This window comes from Adiantum capillus-veneris, chromosome 3 (genome assembly GCF_014529385.1).
Source record: "Adiantum capillus-veneris isolate H3 chromosome 3, ASM1452938v2, whole genome shotgun sequence".
Lineage (NCBI taxonomy): Eukaryota > Viridiplantae > Streptophyta > Polypodiopsida > Polypodiales > Pteridaceae > Adiantum > Adiantum capillus-veneris.
Window position 1 is genome coordinate 52709983 of NC_140933.1, and position 15950 is coordinate 52725932.

A 15950-nucleotide genomic window follows, 5' to 3' on the forward strand; every position below is an offset into this window, starting at 1 on the left:
TTCTCAGTTTTTCATGAAAAATCCGCATATATTCGTGCTCATCCATGAGTGAAATGTGCTCAACATACAATATGTCATGCCTAGGAAAAGGGATTACATAAAGACGCTGACTAAAATACAGGAACGATCACGAATGAAACACTCGAACAATGCGTGCGTATGAATCCTGCGAACACATAATACTTCCTGTGAAGGTTCTTTGGACCTAGGCTCTAGAGCCAAGATCGGTTCTTCTTGAATGATCGAATCGTCCTGTGGGGGTTCTTTGGACCTCGACTCGAGAGCCAAGATCGGGTCTTCGTGATTGATCGTCTCTGCAATGAGGTTAGCTTCACTCGAGAAAGTATCAACTAATACATCATCCTTCTTGTGAACAATCACATCCTCTTCATGCAACTCATCAGGGTTGTGAGAAATCACATCTTGATCATGCAAATCATCATGCTTGTGAGAAATCACATCTTGATCATGTAAATCATCATGCTTGTCATTGTCAATCAAATCAGCATGCTCATCATTAGCATTCAAATCATCATGCTTCTCATAACGATGCAAATCCTGTGTGTCATGCTTGGGAGAAGTAGAGACTGAGAGAATCTCCTTTTCTTGATTCTGTGCAAAGTGCGCCTGCACTTGAGAAAAGAGTCGCAAGAATTCTTTCATGTGTCGGTCGCTCTGTTCTTGTCTTGCTTTGGCTTCGCGATGTATGGTTGCTACTCTTTCTTCGTGTTCACGCTCTATTTCTGCTTTTCTTTCTGCGTGTCTTGCTTCGCGTTCTAACTTCCTTTCCATAAACATCTAGTCCAACTCCTCCATAGGAGTTAGTGCAATCGTTTGCGTAGATGGGGAAGGGAGAGGGTTGGAAAAACCTCTTGGTGGGAAAAATTCTTCTTCGCCTCTCTCATGCTCATCATTTCCAAGCGAAGTATCCATTCCGCCTCTAGTGATGACCATCCACTGAAGTCTTGGGTTCTTGTGGGTGCTTGTGGTCTTGGGTTCTTAAGTTCACGAGGAACTTGGGTTCTTGTGGGTCTTGGGTTCTTGGGTTCTTGGGGTTCTTGAGGTTCTTCTCTCGCTTGCAATCTGTGTTCGAGAAGGATCTTCTCTTTACCCGAGGTCTGCTCTTTTCCGCAAGCGCACCCCTTGGCAGCCTTGCGCTCACACCAAGGTTGCTTTTTCCCACCTCACGTCGATTGGCCGGCCGTTAAGTACACGGTCCGCTCTCAATGAGTGAAAAGAGACACAAGGGGAGGTTGAACAAGCCCTTCTTTCTTGGGATTCCTGTCACTCTTCAAAAACACGATTAGGAATTGACACGCCCAAGGACACTTGGGTTCGTGCGACATCAACAAGCAAAAAAAAAATTCTGTGGTTCTTTCCTTGAGTGATACAGAACATTGCCAAAGCTCTGATACCAATGTAAGGTGCAGCGGAATGAATGTTTGAACTTTGCTCAAGATGAGTGCTCCGAACTGTGCTCAAGGTTCCTTTTATTTTTATGGAAGGGAGAGCCTTCCGTTCGTAATGGGAGAGTGCAAGGTATACGAACAAAGTGAATGGACACTGTGCGTGAAAGTGTATGAGACTGAGAGAGAGAGAGAGAGAGAGAGAGAGAGAGAGAGAGAGAGAGAGAAGAGAGATACGACACCAGAGACGTAAAACCCTCCTCCGAAGGCCCCACTCTCGTCGGCGAGAGTGGTCTACTATTGATTGCACAAATTGGTACAATGATGATACATGGGACTGATGCAAGTCTAGGCTATGTCGACGACGACAACAGAGATGACGACGCCGACACTAGGGCTGAAAACTGAAAGTCTTTATCTGTTGTCCAAAAACGCTATGGGCTTAAATCTGTTGTTGCCGAAACGCTATGGAAAACGCTGAATTTTCTGGTCTTTATGGCTGAAAATTTGCATGTACTGTAGGGCTGAAAACTGATGATCTTCGGGCTGAATCTGCTGGTCTTTTAGGGCTGAAACTGATGGTCTTTCATGGCTAAAATTTGCCAAGGCTGAAAGCTGTAAAGACTGAAAATCTGCAAACGCCAGAACTCTCTAAAACGCGAGGGCTGCAGATCTTCAAAAACGCTAGATGCTGGGCTCTATATGGCGATGACCTCCTGCTGAAAACGCTAGGCTGAAGCTGATGAGGGCGATGGACACCTGATGCAAAACGCTAGGGATGAGATCTTGCTTGGAGGGGAAACCACCAAGGTTCTTGCTTGAGAAGTTGCCTGTTGAGCTTGGCTTCTGTTGCCTCTTCTGCCATTTACTGCTAGTCTAGGTTTGCTTATATACAAACTCACTCAATTTGCCCTACCTACTTTCCAACAAAAGTCACTTAAAAATTATAAGTGAAAAATGTCAAAAATAGGTAAAATAGTCTAACTGCACTGGAAAATTTCCCTGAAGGATTTTGATGGATTCTGATGGGAATGCTTATGATCATGTTGTGTGCAACCAGAGGATATGCATCTACACTAAGTGACTGGGCATGCACGGTCTACGAATAGACTCACAAAAGTGCCAGATCACTTCTAAAACTAGACTGACTGGACTGACTGAACCCTTGTCATGCTGTAGCTTGTCCACGGACACATAGGGTTGGATGTGTCACGTGACACATCATGGATGTGAGCATTGTGACCATAGAGATTTTATTATCGTCCTTGGATTGTCAAATTTGACCTATGGGACCAAAGTTACATGTGATGTAGTATGTGTATAGCTGATGAGTGACTCCCGATGCTCCAAAATTGTGGTGATGAGAGTCGCAATGGAGAACCCACAATGTGGTTGGGATAGAAAAGTGTATAAGTCATGGCTAAAAATGTGAGGGAAGCAAGTTCGGATGTGACCAAAAGTTGAGCACTCTAGTAGTGTGTGGTAATCAAAAAGAGAGAGAGAGAGAGAGAGAGAGAGAGAGAGAGAGAGAGAGAGAGAGAGAGAGAGAGAGAGAAAGAAAGAAAAGAAAGAAAGATTTTTAACGTCTATGTCAGGCCGAAATCGGCCTATGAGACAAATCAAATGTACATTGTGTGTATGTCATCCGTCTATCGGAAAGACAAATGAAACAAAATTGATACAAAACTGAACTGAATGTAGGTAGTGGAGTATCTGAGGAGGGATGGAGCTCTATCTCTAGGGGTATATGCATGTCTGTATGCTCAAGGTAGTACAATCATGAGAATGCATCAAGCTATCTAGCTCCATCCTGTACTAATGGGGGGATGTAAGATGTGGTACATGGGTGGGTCTGGTGTCAAGGCTACTCGGATGAAAGCTATCGGGTCAGCCCTCATCTGAGCCACTCGCTCCTCAGTGGCACGGCGCTCCCGGGCTCGGATCTCCTCGATCTGTCGGTGGTGGGAGCTCGCGCCCCTGTAGCCTGTGACTCGTGGTCGTCGTCTAGCTCGGTTCACCTCCGCCTGTGGGAGTGTCACTCCCCTCTGAGTGTCTGGTGAGGGGGGGGCGAAAATCCTCTGAAAGAAGTCTGTGAGCTGCGACTGTCTCCCCTCTGTCTGTGTAGCTGTGTGTGGCTGTAGTAGTGTGTCCCGATGGCTCTGTATCTCTAGTATGAAACGTCCGAGCTGTCTTTGATCTCGAGATTCCATGATCTCTCGGAGAGTGGGCTGTCCTCTAAATAGGGCCTCATACTTGCCTCTGATCTCAGTGTATGCTCTGCATCTACATACAAAGTGCTCCTCACTCTCCACCTCCTCTGTGCAGGCTCTGCAGATACGCTCCCCCCTGGGAACACCAGTATGTCTCCCGATCTCAATCTCTAACCTGTGTGAAGCCACTCTCAGCTGACCAATCGCCACCCGTGAGCTATGTGGCATATATATGTCCATGTAGCGTGGTCTCTGTATGAACCCCCCAGACAATATGGTGAGAAACTGGTCTCTGTAATCTGACATCCTCGTCCCCAAGCTAGGTGCCTCCCAGACTCTCCTAGTGTATAGCTGCCACAGATCCTGTCTCAATACCAAGTTCCTCTCACTGCGAGAGAGGTGAACATATGGTGAGTGGGGGTCGTACTGGAATGGTGGTAGGCTCTCCATGTCAAGACCGTGTCCCTCAAACCATGCTCTGACCTGTGAGTACCATGCTCTCTCATGCCCACTCTCTGATAGCTGTATAGCTGCCTCAAATGCTCTACGGGTAAGTCTGTTAGGAGGTAGCTCTCTCATCCTCTGGATGAAGCAAACTGTCTGGAATAGTGCCTCTACAACCATAGGTGGTGTGGCGAGCTCGGCTCTAATAATGTCGTGTGGCACTGTCTTCTTGCTGCGGAGCAAGCGTGAGATCATATATACCTGTGGTCTCTCAAGTTGTGTCCACTGGTCAGCTGTCAATCCTGGTGCCCATACTGCCGCCGAGTACATCAAGGCCGGGGTGACTAAGGTGTCGAAAAGCCACCCCTTCGTGCGGGGCTCCTGAAAGTGTGCCTGGTGGCACCTCGGCTCTAGCATGGCCAGAGCTGCATATCCTCGGGTGAGCTTGTCAACAGCAGCCTGCCTCATAGTGAAGGGTCTTGGTAGGCTGGTGAATGTGATGCCAAGGTAGACATAAGAGGTGACTACATCAACCTGTCCTCCTGCTGCTGTGAAGGTGGCGGCGCTCCTCACTGCATTGGATGTGTGAAAGATCATAACCTTGGTTTTGCCAAGGTTCACAGTCAACCCCCTGTGTGTGCTGAATTCGTCCAAGGCCTCAAGATGGCGTTGCAAGCCCTCGGGTGACTCTGAAATCAACACAATATCATCAGCATATAACATGATGTGGACCGGAGTACCTGCCAAGTCGCTCCCCTCTCCCCCTGCTCGCAGTATGTAGTCGGAGATCTCGTCGATGTATAGCCCAGAGAGTGTCGGGGAGAGTGGGCATCCTTGCTTAACACCAATGGTGCTAGCAATGGTCTCTGAAAAACCGCCTGGGCAACAAACCCGACCCGTCACCCTCTCATAGAGAGCATATATGGCCCAAATCATCTCTGTTGGTACCCCAATGCTGTGAAGGCGCTGGAAGAGTCTCTCGCGTGGGACTGTGTCAAAGGCCTTGCGGAGGTCCACAAAGCAGCAGTAAAGCCTCTTCTTCCGCGCCTTTGCCCCATCAATGAGGCAGCGCAGAACGAAGATGTGGTCAATGGTGGAGAAAGCTCGTCTGAAACCTGCCTGGCCTGGAGCTCGTAAACCCTCGATCTCTGCGTAGCAGCTGAGCTGTGCCTCAAGTACTGCTCCATATAGCTTGGCCATCGTGTGGCCAATCATGATAGTCCTGTAGTTCCCTGGGTCCAGGGTGTCGCCAGATTTGTGGATAGGCACTATGGTGTGCTGTGTCCACTCCTCTGGGAAGCCCTCCCCTATAGCCCGGTTGAAGACATGTGCAATCAACGGGGCTATAGTGGAGGCCGCATAAATGATGTGCTCACTCTGTAATCCAGTATGGTCAGCTGATCGTCTGTGCTGCATGCGGCGTATGGCCCTCTCTACCATCTCTGCTGTAAAGAAGGAGGAGCACGTGGGGCGAGGCTCGTGTGGTTGTGGAATAGGAGGTTGCCCTGGCACTTCATAAAGTCGCTCTGCATAATCATGCCATATCTGTGGATCCTCAATAGCTGTAGTCGGACGTGGCTCGCGCAGGGTGCGCCATGCCGTCGCGCTATCCATGCTCATGAATAGGCGGTATAGCTCAAGCTCATGTGCCTCTTCGAATGCTCGCCGCTTTTGGCGTGTCAGCGTCTTCATATGCCGTCTGGTCTCTCTCTCTGTGATCTCTCCTAAGGCTCGCCGTGCATGGAGGCTTCGGTATAGCTCTCTGCACTCATCATCATACCAGCGGTTCTGAGGCATAGCCCCGGGGGGGGGAGTGCGTCCTGTGTGAGTGGTGTGTGGAAAAGAGCTAATAGCTGAAGTGTGGAGAACGGAAGAGATATGTGATGTGAGAACTGGGAGTGGTGTGGATGGGTGGAGGAGACATAGGCCATGTTCGACCTTGGCCGAGTAAATAGAGGCTAGCTCATGTGTGAAATGGATGGTGGTGTGTGGAGTGTGTTGTGGAGCTGTGTGTGATGGTATCTCCGGTGATGGAGAAAGAGAGGTATGTGTGGTCGGCTCCGATGGGTATGGGTGGAATGGTGAAGGATGTGATAAGGTGTGTAGCCTCCCTGGGTCCCAGAATATAGTCGACTGTACTCCCCCCTCCTTCTGCAACTCCATGTGGCATACAAGTCAGGCCCCCTGAGGTGGGCCACTGGACCATCCCGTTATAAATAACGAGACGGTGCTGGGAGCCAAGTCGAAGTAGATGTCGTCCGTAAGCTGTGACTGGAGCTCTGTCTGCTGTGTCTCTCATAGTAGCCTCCTCATCTAGAGTGTGTAGTGTCTCTGGGTCCTCATGGTCATATGTCTCACACTGCTCACTGCGTGTACGAGCATTGAAGTCTCCCATAAGGAAGACTTCACCCAGTGTGGAGTACTCCATAATCTCCTCCGTGAGGCATGCGTACGGTGACTCCTGCTCAATAGGGGCGAATCTGGAGCCTGTGGGAGCAAAGTAGCAAAGGGCAATGTAGACGATCCTGTCTCGTGAGAGCTCGAGGCGAATCCACATGTAGCGGGCCTGTGGGTCCCGGGCAACAATCTGTAGTCTGCTGTGAAGCCCCTGTCTAAAGAGTATGGCCACTCCTCCTGAGCCGCGAGTGGTGTGCTGGCGCATACATCCTCGATGTAGAGACTCCCACTGGAATCCATGTATCCGTGGTAACCCTCTCTCCGGGCTCTCGTGTGTCTCTGTAAGTAGAATGATGTCTCGACCTCTCATCACCTCCTCAAGTCTCTCTGGGTGTGTCCATAGGTCTCCATTGCAATTCCAAACCGTGACATGAATCTCCTCGTGTGTCCCACAGGCCGCGAGTCCCTATGCGATGGTCTTGCCATCAATGATAACCCTACCATCCCGATATACTGCCTTCTTCCCTTCTTTGCGGGCTTGGTGGACTCGAGGCATGCACGCGCGACGGTGATCTTGTTGCATCTTTGTGAGGTCATCATCAAGATAAATTGGGGGCCCGTCTATCCCTCTCAGGATGACCCTCTTTCGGAGGAAGGAAGTTCGAGACTCCTCGGAGGCGAATTGGAGGATGAGAGCTCTTTTCTTTGGATCTTTGCCGGCTCTCCAAACTTTGGAGAAAGGGATCTCTTCTTCCTTGTATCCCACTTTCTTGCATAAAGCTTTCCCATCGCTTTCGGGTGTAGACCCTTCTTCTTCTTTGATGCCGGTCACTCGCACATTGAGACGGCGAGCTTGTCGCATCTTCTCCTCTTCGATGGTTGTGTGTACGATGAGTACCTCATCTTTTTGGGCTTCCTCTCTTGCTACCTTCTTGATGTTCTTTTTTACCACTTCGACCCATCCTTCTTTGGTGGCCTCTAATTTGTCCTCAATGCTTGCGGTGAGGGCTTTGGTGATCTCCTCCTTGAGGGCTTCCTTAGCCTCCCCTTTAATCTCTCCTTCCTCGGGGGTGAGGGATGTGAGGGAAGCATGAAGGAGATCGATTTGTGCCTTCATCTCTTCTTGCTCTTTCCTCCATCTCTCCCTCTCCTTCTCGTTCTCCCGTTCCCTTCTCTCCTTCTCCTCTTTGAGATTTTGGATTTCCGCTCTCATGTCCTCCTTCTCTTCGTTCCATAGCTTGATGAAGTTGGCTTTCTCCTCCTTCCATATTTCTCTCTCCATCCGCCATTCCTTCATGTCCTTCTCCAATTGTGCAAGCCTCTTATTCGTGAGCATGAAATGAAATGAAATGTTATATTAACGTCTTCAAAAGGCCACAATGACCTATGAGACCAATCTGTAGCAACATGGTGAACTAATACCATGTTTTGGTACAAAAGAACTCGATACTACTACTAGAATCTATCCTCATCTGCACTCTAGTAGTGTAGAGAGAGAGAGAGAGAGAGAGAGAGAGAGAGAGAGAGAGAGAGAGAGAGAGAGAGAGAGAGAGAGAGAGAGAAATGAAATGAAATGTTATATTAACGCCAGAATGACCTATGAGACCAAACTGATACAAAAGTGGTGAATCTGTTACAATGTCTGGGTACCTTAGTACTAAAGTACTAAGTGTGAAAAGTGTGAAAGTAAATGTGAAAAAACTAAATACAAAGTATTAAATAAACTTCTTAGGACCATTCTGGGTGTCTGGCTAGAATGCTTCTAATCCTTTGTTGTAGTCTCCTCCGGTGAAGTGTGCTTCTGCATCTTGGTCGTGGTTGTCTCGATTTCCTAAGCTCAATCGCTCTGTCAATTAGGGTGCCTCTGGTATGAATGTGGGTACTCCTTTGTGTTGGCTGCTGGCCTCTTGCTTCCCCTTCCACTCCTGCTTCTCTCGATCCGAAGAAGTCTGTGATCTGCCTCTGAGGCCGTAGTGCTGGCCTCTTGCTTCCCCTTCCACTCCTGCTTCTCTCGATCCGAAGAAGTCTGTGATCTGCCTCTGAGGCCGTAGTGCTCTTTGTCTTCTCATTAGATTATCCCTGTGCCGATGTAGTTTTAGTAGGTACAAGCCTAAGCATCTTTGATCTTGGTATTGCATGATTCTATCTAGAGGTCCAAAGCCTTCTTTAAAGAGGCAATGAAAACGCCCACGTATCTCATAGTATACTGTGCAGTGGCATATATAGTGTAATTCTGTCTCCGGCTCCATTCCGCATAACTTGCAAATTCTGCTCTCAGGTGGGATTCCCCTAAATCTGCCCAATTCAATTTCCAACTGGTGTGAGGATGTACGAATCTGACCAATAGCACATCTCGAACCATGAGACAGGTGGGTATCCATGTAACTCGGGCGAATCACAAATCCATCTTCAGATAGTTGTAGGAAGTTTTCTTTGTAGTCGGCCATCTTCGTGCCCAATTCTTGTGTAGGGTCTACCCATGTCCTCTTAGTATCCAACTGTATAAGATCCTGTCGGATGATTTTATTAATCTCCTTTCGTGTAATTGCCAGTGATGGAGCCTCAAGAGAGTATTGGAATTGCCAATTGTCGAGAGGATTCGAGGGCCAGTCTAGTATATCGGCCATTATTTGTATCCCACAAACCATGTATTATGGACACTGATTTGGTAAGAGCTTCAATTTCTATCGGAGGGGCCGCTAGTTCCGCTCGAGTAATCGCGTGTGGTACGGAGGCCTTGGCTCTAATCATTCGGGAAATCATAGATACCAAAGGTCTCTCCATTGACTTCCAATTATCTTGATCCACATAAAGCATAGTCGAAGCCACCACATTATCAAAGAGCCAAAGTTTTGTTCGTGGTTCTTGAAACTGCACTTGTGAACACATCCTCTCCAACCCTCCCAGGGTTGCAGAGGCTCTGGATAATCTAGGATCCGCTGCTTTCTTAAGAGTAAACTTCGGTCCTGCAAATACCACCCCTAGGTATGTGTATGCATCTGTGTACTCTACTGTATCCTGGCCATATGCAAATGAGGTGCCGATCTCCTAACCCACTGCGGTGTGGTGTTAAACACCATAACTTTGGTTTTACCCAAGTTTACCGACAGTCCACTATCCACCGCGAATTTATGTAATGCATCTAGCTGCCTCTGCATTCCATCTGGTGATTCTGCTATCAATACAATATCATTTGCATACAACAAGGGGATCCATGACCCTGCAAGTTGAGCACCTCTGTCACCTTCTCTATCAATGTAATCTAATACCTCATCTATGTAGATACCAAATAAAGTAGGGGACAGTGGGCATCCCTGCTTTACTCCAACAGTGGAGTGAACAATGTCGGAATCCCCTTCTGGAGTATGTACATAACCAGCTACTGACCCATATAAGGCCATGATCCCCCAAATAATCTCTTTGGGGACCCCTAACTCTTGCATCCTGCGCATCAAACTGGCCCTTGGTACTGTATCAAAAGCTTTCCGAAAATCCACAAAGCAACAATACATCCTTCTCCCGTTTGCTCTTCCTTCCTCAATAATGGCTCTGAGCGTAAGAATATGATCTAAAGTGAAATAACCCCTTCTGAATCCAGCTTGTCCTGTTGCCCTTATGCCCTCATTCTCTGCCCATCTACTCAATTTTTGTTCAAGAATGGATGCGTACAGTCGGGTCAAAGTGTGACCTACCAAAATGGAACGGTAGTTCCCGGGTATCATAGGATCCCCTGACTTGAAAATAGGTACGATAGTAGATAATTTCCAAGATTCAGGTAATCCTTCACACATGACCCGATTAAACAAACGAGCAAGGACTTTTGAAAGTAGATCCCTGGCATGGATTAGATGTTCTGCTACTAAACCATCATGATCATATGCTCTTCTTGTCTTCATCTTATCAATGGCTTTTTCCACCATTTCCGTAGTAAAGAAAGTACTAGTAGCAGGGCATGGCTCTAGCGGATCTGGCAATGGAGGCTGTCCAGATACCATATATAATGATGTTACATATTGACCCCAGATCTCAGGAGAAGTAATTGTCGGAGGCGGTGAGTGCTCGTGAAATAAGCGCCAGGCCTCATGTGAGTCCTGACTCAAGAAGAGCTGATATAAATCCTTCTCTAGTTTGGCTAAAAATGCCCTTTTCTTGCGATGTACTATACGCCGAAGAGCAATCCGAGACTGCTTATATGTGATGATCCCAAGTGTAAGCTCTTTCTGGACCTGGGTTCTCGTCTCTCTGCATTCCTCGTCATACCAACTGTTTTGAGGCATGTTCCCAGATCCTCTCTTCAGATTAGGTTGAGTCTGTGGGTATGCCTCTTGTGCTGCTCCATGTAGTATCTCTGTTAACTCAGAAGTAATCTCCTCTACAGTATATACTGGCTCGGCTGCCCACACCCTATTATAGATCTTTGCCACATAGACTGAATCAGTCTCTGGCGTGAGAGTATATCTTGTGTGTGTCTTGTTCCTTTGTACTTGAGAGGCATTGTATTGGAAGGAGATTGATAAGGTCGAGAGAGAGAGAGAGAGAGAGAGAGAGAGAGAGAGAGAGAGAGAGAGAGAGAGAGAGAGAGAGAGAACACCGCATGTCTGGATGAGCACGCTTCACAGCAGACTTCAGAGCCCTCTTATACCAGAGGTATATTAGTTGACAGAGCCATTGAGCTCGAGAGAGCTAGAGGCCCACGTCTACAATGGCGACCATGACATCAACGGAGGCTCCATGAGAGGATGAGGACTATTCTAGCACGATATGGGAGATGCCCAGTACGTCAAAGCTCTACAGCGACCGATGCAATACTTTCCTAGACAACGCCCGATGCCGGGCATCCTCGGGCTTTGATGACAATGATGATGATTTTAGTCTTAGACTTTACTTTATTTTTATTTTTGTACCCAGATATTGGATTAGATCCACCAAGATTGTATCAGTTTGGTCTCATAGGTCATTAAGGCCTTTTGAAGACATTAGTATAACATTTCATTTCATTTCGTTTCTTTCTCTGCCTCTCTCTTTTACTGTGTTCAGTTCAGTCTCTCTCAAGTGAGGAAATTAACCTGGTGTTTTTGCAAAGTACTAGATCCGAGCTAAATCCTTAAACCTTTCCGCTGCACCTGCTGACAAATTTCCATCTGCTCTTGCACACAAGACCTATTTCTTGGCCTGCAACAACACGATGCTTTGGTGCATCTCCTCTTGGTAAGAGAACGGATCTGGAGGGGGAGGGACATGGCTCAAGGTTGCCCCGGTGTGAGGCTGGAGGGGGAGAGACATGGTGCAAGGTTGCCCTACTGTGAGGCTGCCCTCTAGAGATCGTGGAGCCTCTCCTCCAGGTGGCGACCTAGGACATGCTCTACAATAGCAAGATCTGATCTCCAATAGATGGCTGCCCTTAGGAGGAGGGAAAAACGCAAGGGTGAAGCTCCTGCAGCCCATCTTCCATGAGGAGAGGCCGCACCAATGAGGAGTCTCTCTGATGCCAAGGCTGCCCCAAAATTGCAGGTACAGGCTGCACCAAAAACACAGCCACCTGCTCCTTTATTGTGATTCCATAAAGGTGGCCTAAGGGGCTGCGTGCCCACAAGAGGTGCCCTGTAGGGCCAGTACATCCATAAAGAGGACAATAATTTTCTGTCTGGACTCTGATCCACATATAATGTGCATGCTCATTCCTCCCTACTAGTATGATACTTGCAACTCCTCCCTGTAGAGTACAGCAACTACTGCTGAACCTCTGCAAGTATTCCCATGAACCTTTTCTCTAGCCACTGACTCCTATCTATACCCCATAATTGCCGGCAAGGGCCTCTTTCCACATTGATGAGTTTATAAGGATTATAACTTGTCCCATGTATGTCTCCTCAAAAGCGTCTATATCCAATCTAGTGATGAAAGGCTTTGGTGCATCTCCTTCTGGTATGAGAAAAGATCTGGAGGGGGAGAGAGACGGCTCAAGGTTGCCCTGGTGTGAGGCTGGAAGGGAAGAGACATGGCGCAAGGTTGCCCTAGTGTGAGGCTGCCCTCTAGAGATCGTGGAGCCTCTCCTCCACATGGCGTGAACCAATGCCATGCTCTATAACAGCAAGATTGGATCGGAATAGATGGCTGCCCTGAAAAGGGAAAAACGCAAGGGTGAAGTCCCTGCAGCCCATCTGCCATGAGAAGAGGCCTCACCAATGAGGAGTTTCCATGATGCCAAGGCTGCCTGCACCAAAGACGCAGCCACCTGCTCCTCTATTGTGATTCCATGAAGGTGGCCTAAGGGGCTGCCTGCCCAGAAGAGGTGCCCTGTTGAGTCCATCTGAATAGTATTGACATTTGCTGTACACTCATATTTATAAACCACTGAATATTCCTATGCACTTTTTGTGGTACCTCAAGGTCGTTCTTCTATTTGGGAAGTTCACCCTATAACTTCCAAGGATTTCTCTTTTGTACTTAAGTTAGGTAGCAGTAGTGAAAATCATGGGGACAGTATAGTTAGCCACTGGGTTCCATATGCCTTACAGCATTGGGCTTTATGCAGGTAAGGACGTTGATGGATAGTAAACACGCTTTGGAAGTAAAGATTGCAGAGATTGGTACACGGCTGGAAACATCGGAGAAGGAACTTGAAGAAAAAGTTCAGGTTACATATCAGCCACGGCTATAGTGAACTTCGATTTCTTGGAAAGCCTGAATAATTGTTAACTTGTATGTTAGGAATGTGAAAGACTGCGCATAGACAACCATAATCTGTATACTGAGAAACAAGAAGCATTGAAGGCCCTTAATAAGCATCTTGTTCGTCTTGGTGCCCTCGATCAGGAAGTAAGATTTTTTAATGCGTAAATATACTTTATATTAGAAGGAAGGAAGTAATACCAAAATGATCAACATGCCAGGTTCATGATAAAAGTGAGCTGATTGCAAGCTTGCAGAAGCAACTGGAGATACAAACCTCTCAAAGGTCTTTACAAGAGATTCTCAAAATGTATTAATTTCATACTGACGTCTTCTTTTTACGCCTGTCTTCATTCCAATTTCTGATACAGAGCCTCTATAGAGCTGTCATACAAAGATGCTCAAGCTGCAGCTGAGCGTGCTGAAGAGAAAAGCAAAAGCAACGATGCAGAGCTTGTGAGATGTCGTCAATCGATTGAAAAGCTTCAGGCATGCTCTTTTCTGTTTTGGCAACATTATGACCTTCTATAGTCAAAAGAAGGATTTTGTTTTTCTGAGGGATAGTGGGATGTGTTTCACAGGCTGAGCTCCGTACATGCAAAGCGAAAGTAAAGCTCAAAGGGCAGATGGCATCACAACAAGACAACCTTCTTCTTGAGCGCCAAACAGCGATAGATAGAACTTTGCAAGAAAACAACACCTTAAGGCAAGAAGTCACAGTAGTCAAGGATGATAATGATGCTCTCAAGAAGAAGGTCAGATCGCTAATGAGGTTTGCTCCTTTTTTTGTGACTATGATGCTTTTGTCTAAACCTAGGGTACCTTCTTTGCTGTCAATTTTCCATCAGGTCGAAGAGCTGAAGTCCAAGTTGCAAGAGTCTCAAGAGCTTCAACAATCCAATCAACAAATGATTCAGTGAGTTGGAGCTTTTGTTTTTAAAAACTCTTATGAATTAGTTCAAGTCAATAGTGGTGTCCATGCAGGTGGTTGAATCAACAACTGACGGATGCTCAGTTAGGTAGATTAGGCCCTAACAGTGTATCTTCACGTTTCGCCCTCAGACCAAGCTTATCCTTCCTTTCTGCTTCTGATTCGATGAGCCGAGGGACCTCCAGTCATGTTGGACCATCATTTTCTGCATCGGCAAGCTTGAATGGTGCACTATCGTGCACAACATACAAAAGCATGCTTCGATCAAGCTCCCCCTTTGGGCAAACCAGCTATTCCAAGTCTGCAGGAAGTGGTGGAAGCAATGGGAGCACCTCAACGTTAACATCGACGAAGGCAACAAGGCCAGCTGGAAGCAGCTCAAGTGCCTTGTGCACTAGTTCAGGGACCTTAAAGGTGTATAAACCATTAACACAACTCATACCAAAGGCGGATGTGTCAGCCAGCGGTGCGGCCAAATTAGTTGCTGGCCTAGACAAGCCCGCCGACTCAACATCCAAGTTAGACGATTCTGCTCCCTCTGCTGGGAAACTAGACAATTCTTCATGGACATTGCTGCCTAGACCTCCACTCTCTTTTGTGGAAGCTAGGTCGGAACTTCTTAACTTAACCTCAAGGAACCAGGGCACTTTGAACTCTAATAAGGTTGACAGTGGTAAAGATACGTCGTCTCTCAAGGCTGCGGTGGTTCATGCAGAGAGTGTTCCAACGAAAGCTCCTACTAAAGTTGCAAGTTGAATAATGGCAAGTGAGATGACTTTGTTTGGATTGCCACTTCTAGCTTTTCTCCACATCGAGGTCCGGTTGAAAAGTCTCACAATTTCGATTTCTTGGTTAACCATGCCAAAGGATTCTTGTGTCACAGAAGAAGTGAGCGGTGCAAGGCTCTCTTTCTACCCACCAATGTACCTCATTATCTGTAATTTTTAGAGGGGGGAGAACTAGTTCTTGTCCCATCTGATGTATATGGTAGATGTTTATCAAAGTTGCCAGTGGATTGCTTATAAAAGCACTTACCTTCATAAAGCAGCCACCTTAAATCTATTGTATTTATATTCCAATCTCCATGTTTTCTTCGGAAATGGAGTCTATCCAACAGGGGCAGTGAATGACATTGGAATTGAAGTGACAAGATTCAAAGAGAGAATATGTAATACTCAGCTTTTGTCAACTTATTACAAAATATTGTCCCATGTACCTCTCAATTCTCTTACCAATAATTCAGCATGTGTAAAGGCTAAGCTATCAATTCAGACAAATGAAAAGTTTCAACCTTATGACTGGGCTCTTATTGGGTAGTCTTTAAGATTCCAAGCGCTTCCAGTGTGGCGGACATTCTTTCAAGTGATGCATGGCCATGACTCACATGCACATCAATTATTTGTATATGAAACCATGCCATGTCTTAATTTCCCTTAAAATCAACAAGCATGCCATACAGGCAAACTACACATGCCTTCACCTTCATCTCAAAGCAATAACCGACCCTCAACACTATATGGCACGGGCATGTTTAGATGGAATCAAGGGTGGAGATAAAAATGGTGAGGCACATGCATTGTAGATTGTGTGATCAGGTGGACCGAATTTACAAATTTGTCCCGAATTTTACAAAAATGTTTGCATTTACATATGTGGCATTGAAATGCCACATACTTCAGTGAACGCATATGGGTGTGGTCGTTGGAGCATGTAGCGTGGATAGCGTGTCCTCCTCTCTACAGTGGGTGCTCCTCAGTGCAATGTGTATGATCTCACTCAAAACAGAATGAAAACACAAGAAATAATAGGTAACAGCAAATCAACACAGAGACACAACAGCAGACCAGAACATACGGACTCAACTATCTCAAAGGAACCAATACAGACTCT

General features: G+C 46.8%; 2 protein-coding genes across 2 annotated transcripts in view; one reads left to right on the top strand and one right to left on the bottom strand.

Annotated features, from left to right (window-relative positions):
- Nucleotides 1-15355, top strand: part of LOC147460924 (uncharacterized) — a 163723-nt gene extending 148368 nt beyond the window's left edge. Inside the window, exons 10-16 of the mRNA XM_086508611.1 lie at nucleotides 12993-13094; nucleotides 13169-13276; nucleotides 13351-13415; nucleotides 13501-13618; nucleotides 13711-13884; nucleotides 13978-14045; nucleotides 14114-15355. Of these exons, the coding sequence (XP_086364737.1) occupies nucleotides 12993-13094; nucleotides 13169-13276; nucleotides 13351-13415; nucleotides 13501-13618; nucleotides 13711-13884; nucleotides 13978-14045; nucleotides 14114-14816 (1338 nt within the window). The 3' untranslated portion in view covers nucleotides 14817-15355. The remainder of the gene's footprint in view (nucleotides 1-12992; nucleotides 13095-13168; nucleotides 13277-13350; nucleotides 13416-13500; nucleotides 13619-13710; nucleotides 13885-13977; nucleotides 14046-14113) is intronic.
- LOC147460926 (uncharacterized) lies at nucleotides 2983-4946 on the bottom strand. Its single transcript, XM_086508612.1, has one exon. It carries the CDS (start codon nucleotides 4781-4783, stop codon nucleotides 3206-3208), a length of 1578 nt encoding a protein of 525 aa, XP_086364738.1. The 5' UTR covers nucleotides 4784-4946; the 3' UTR covers nucleotides 2983-3205.
- Nucleotides 15356-15950: the final 595 nt, after the last annotated feature.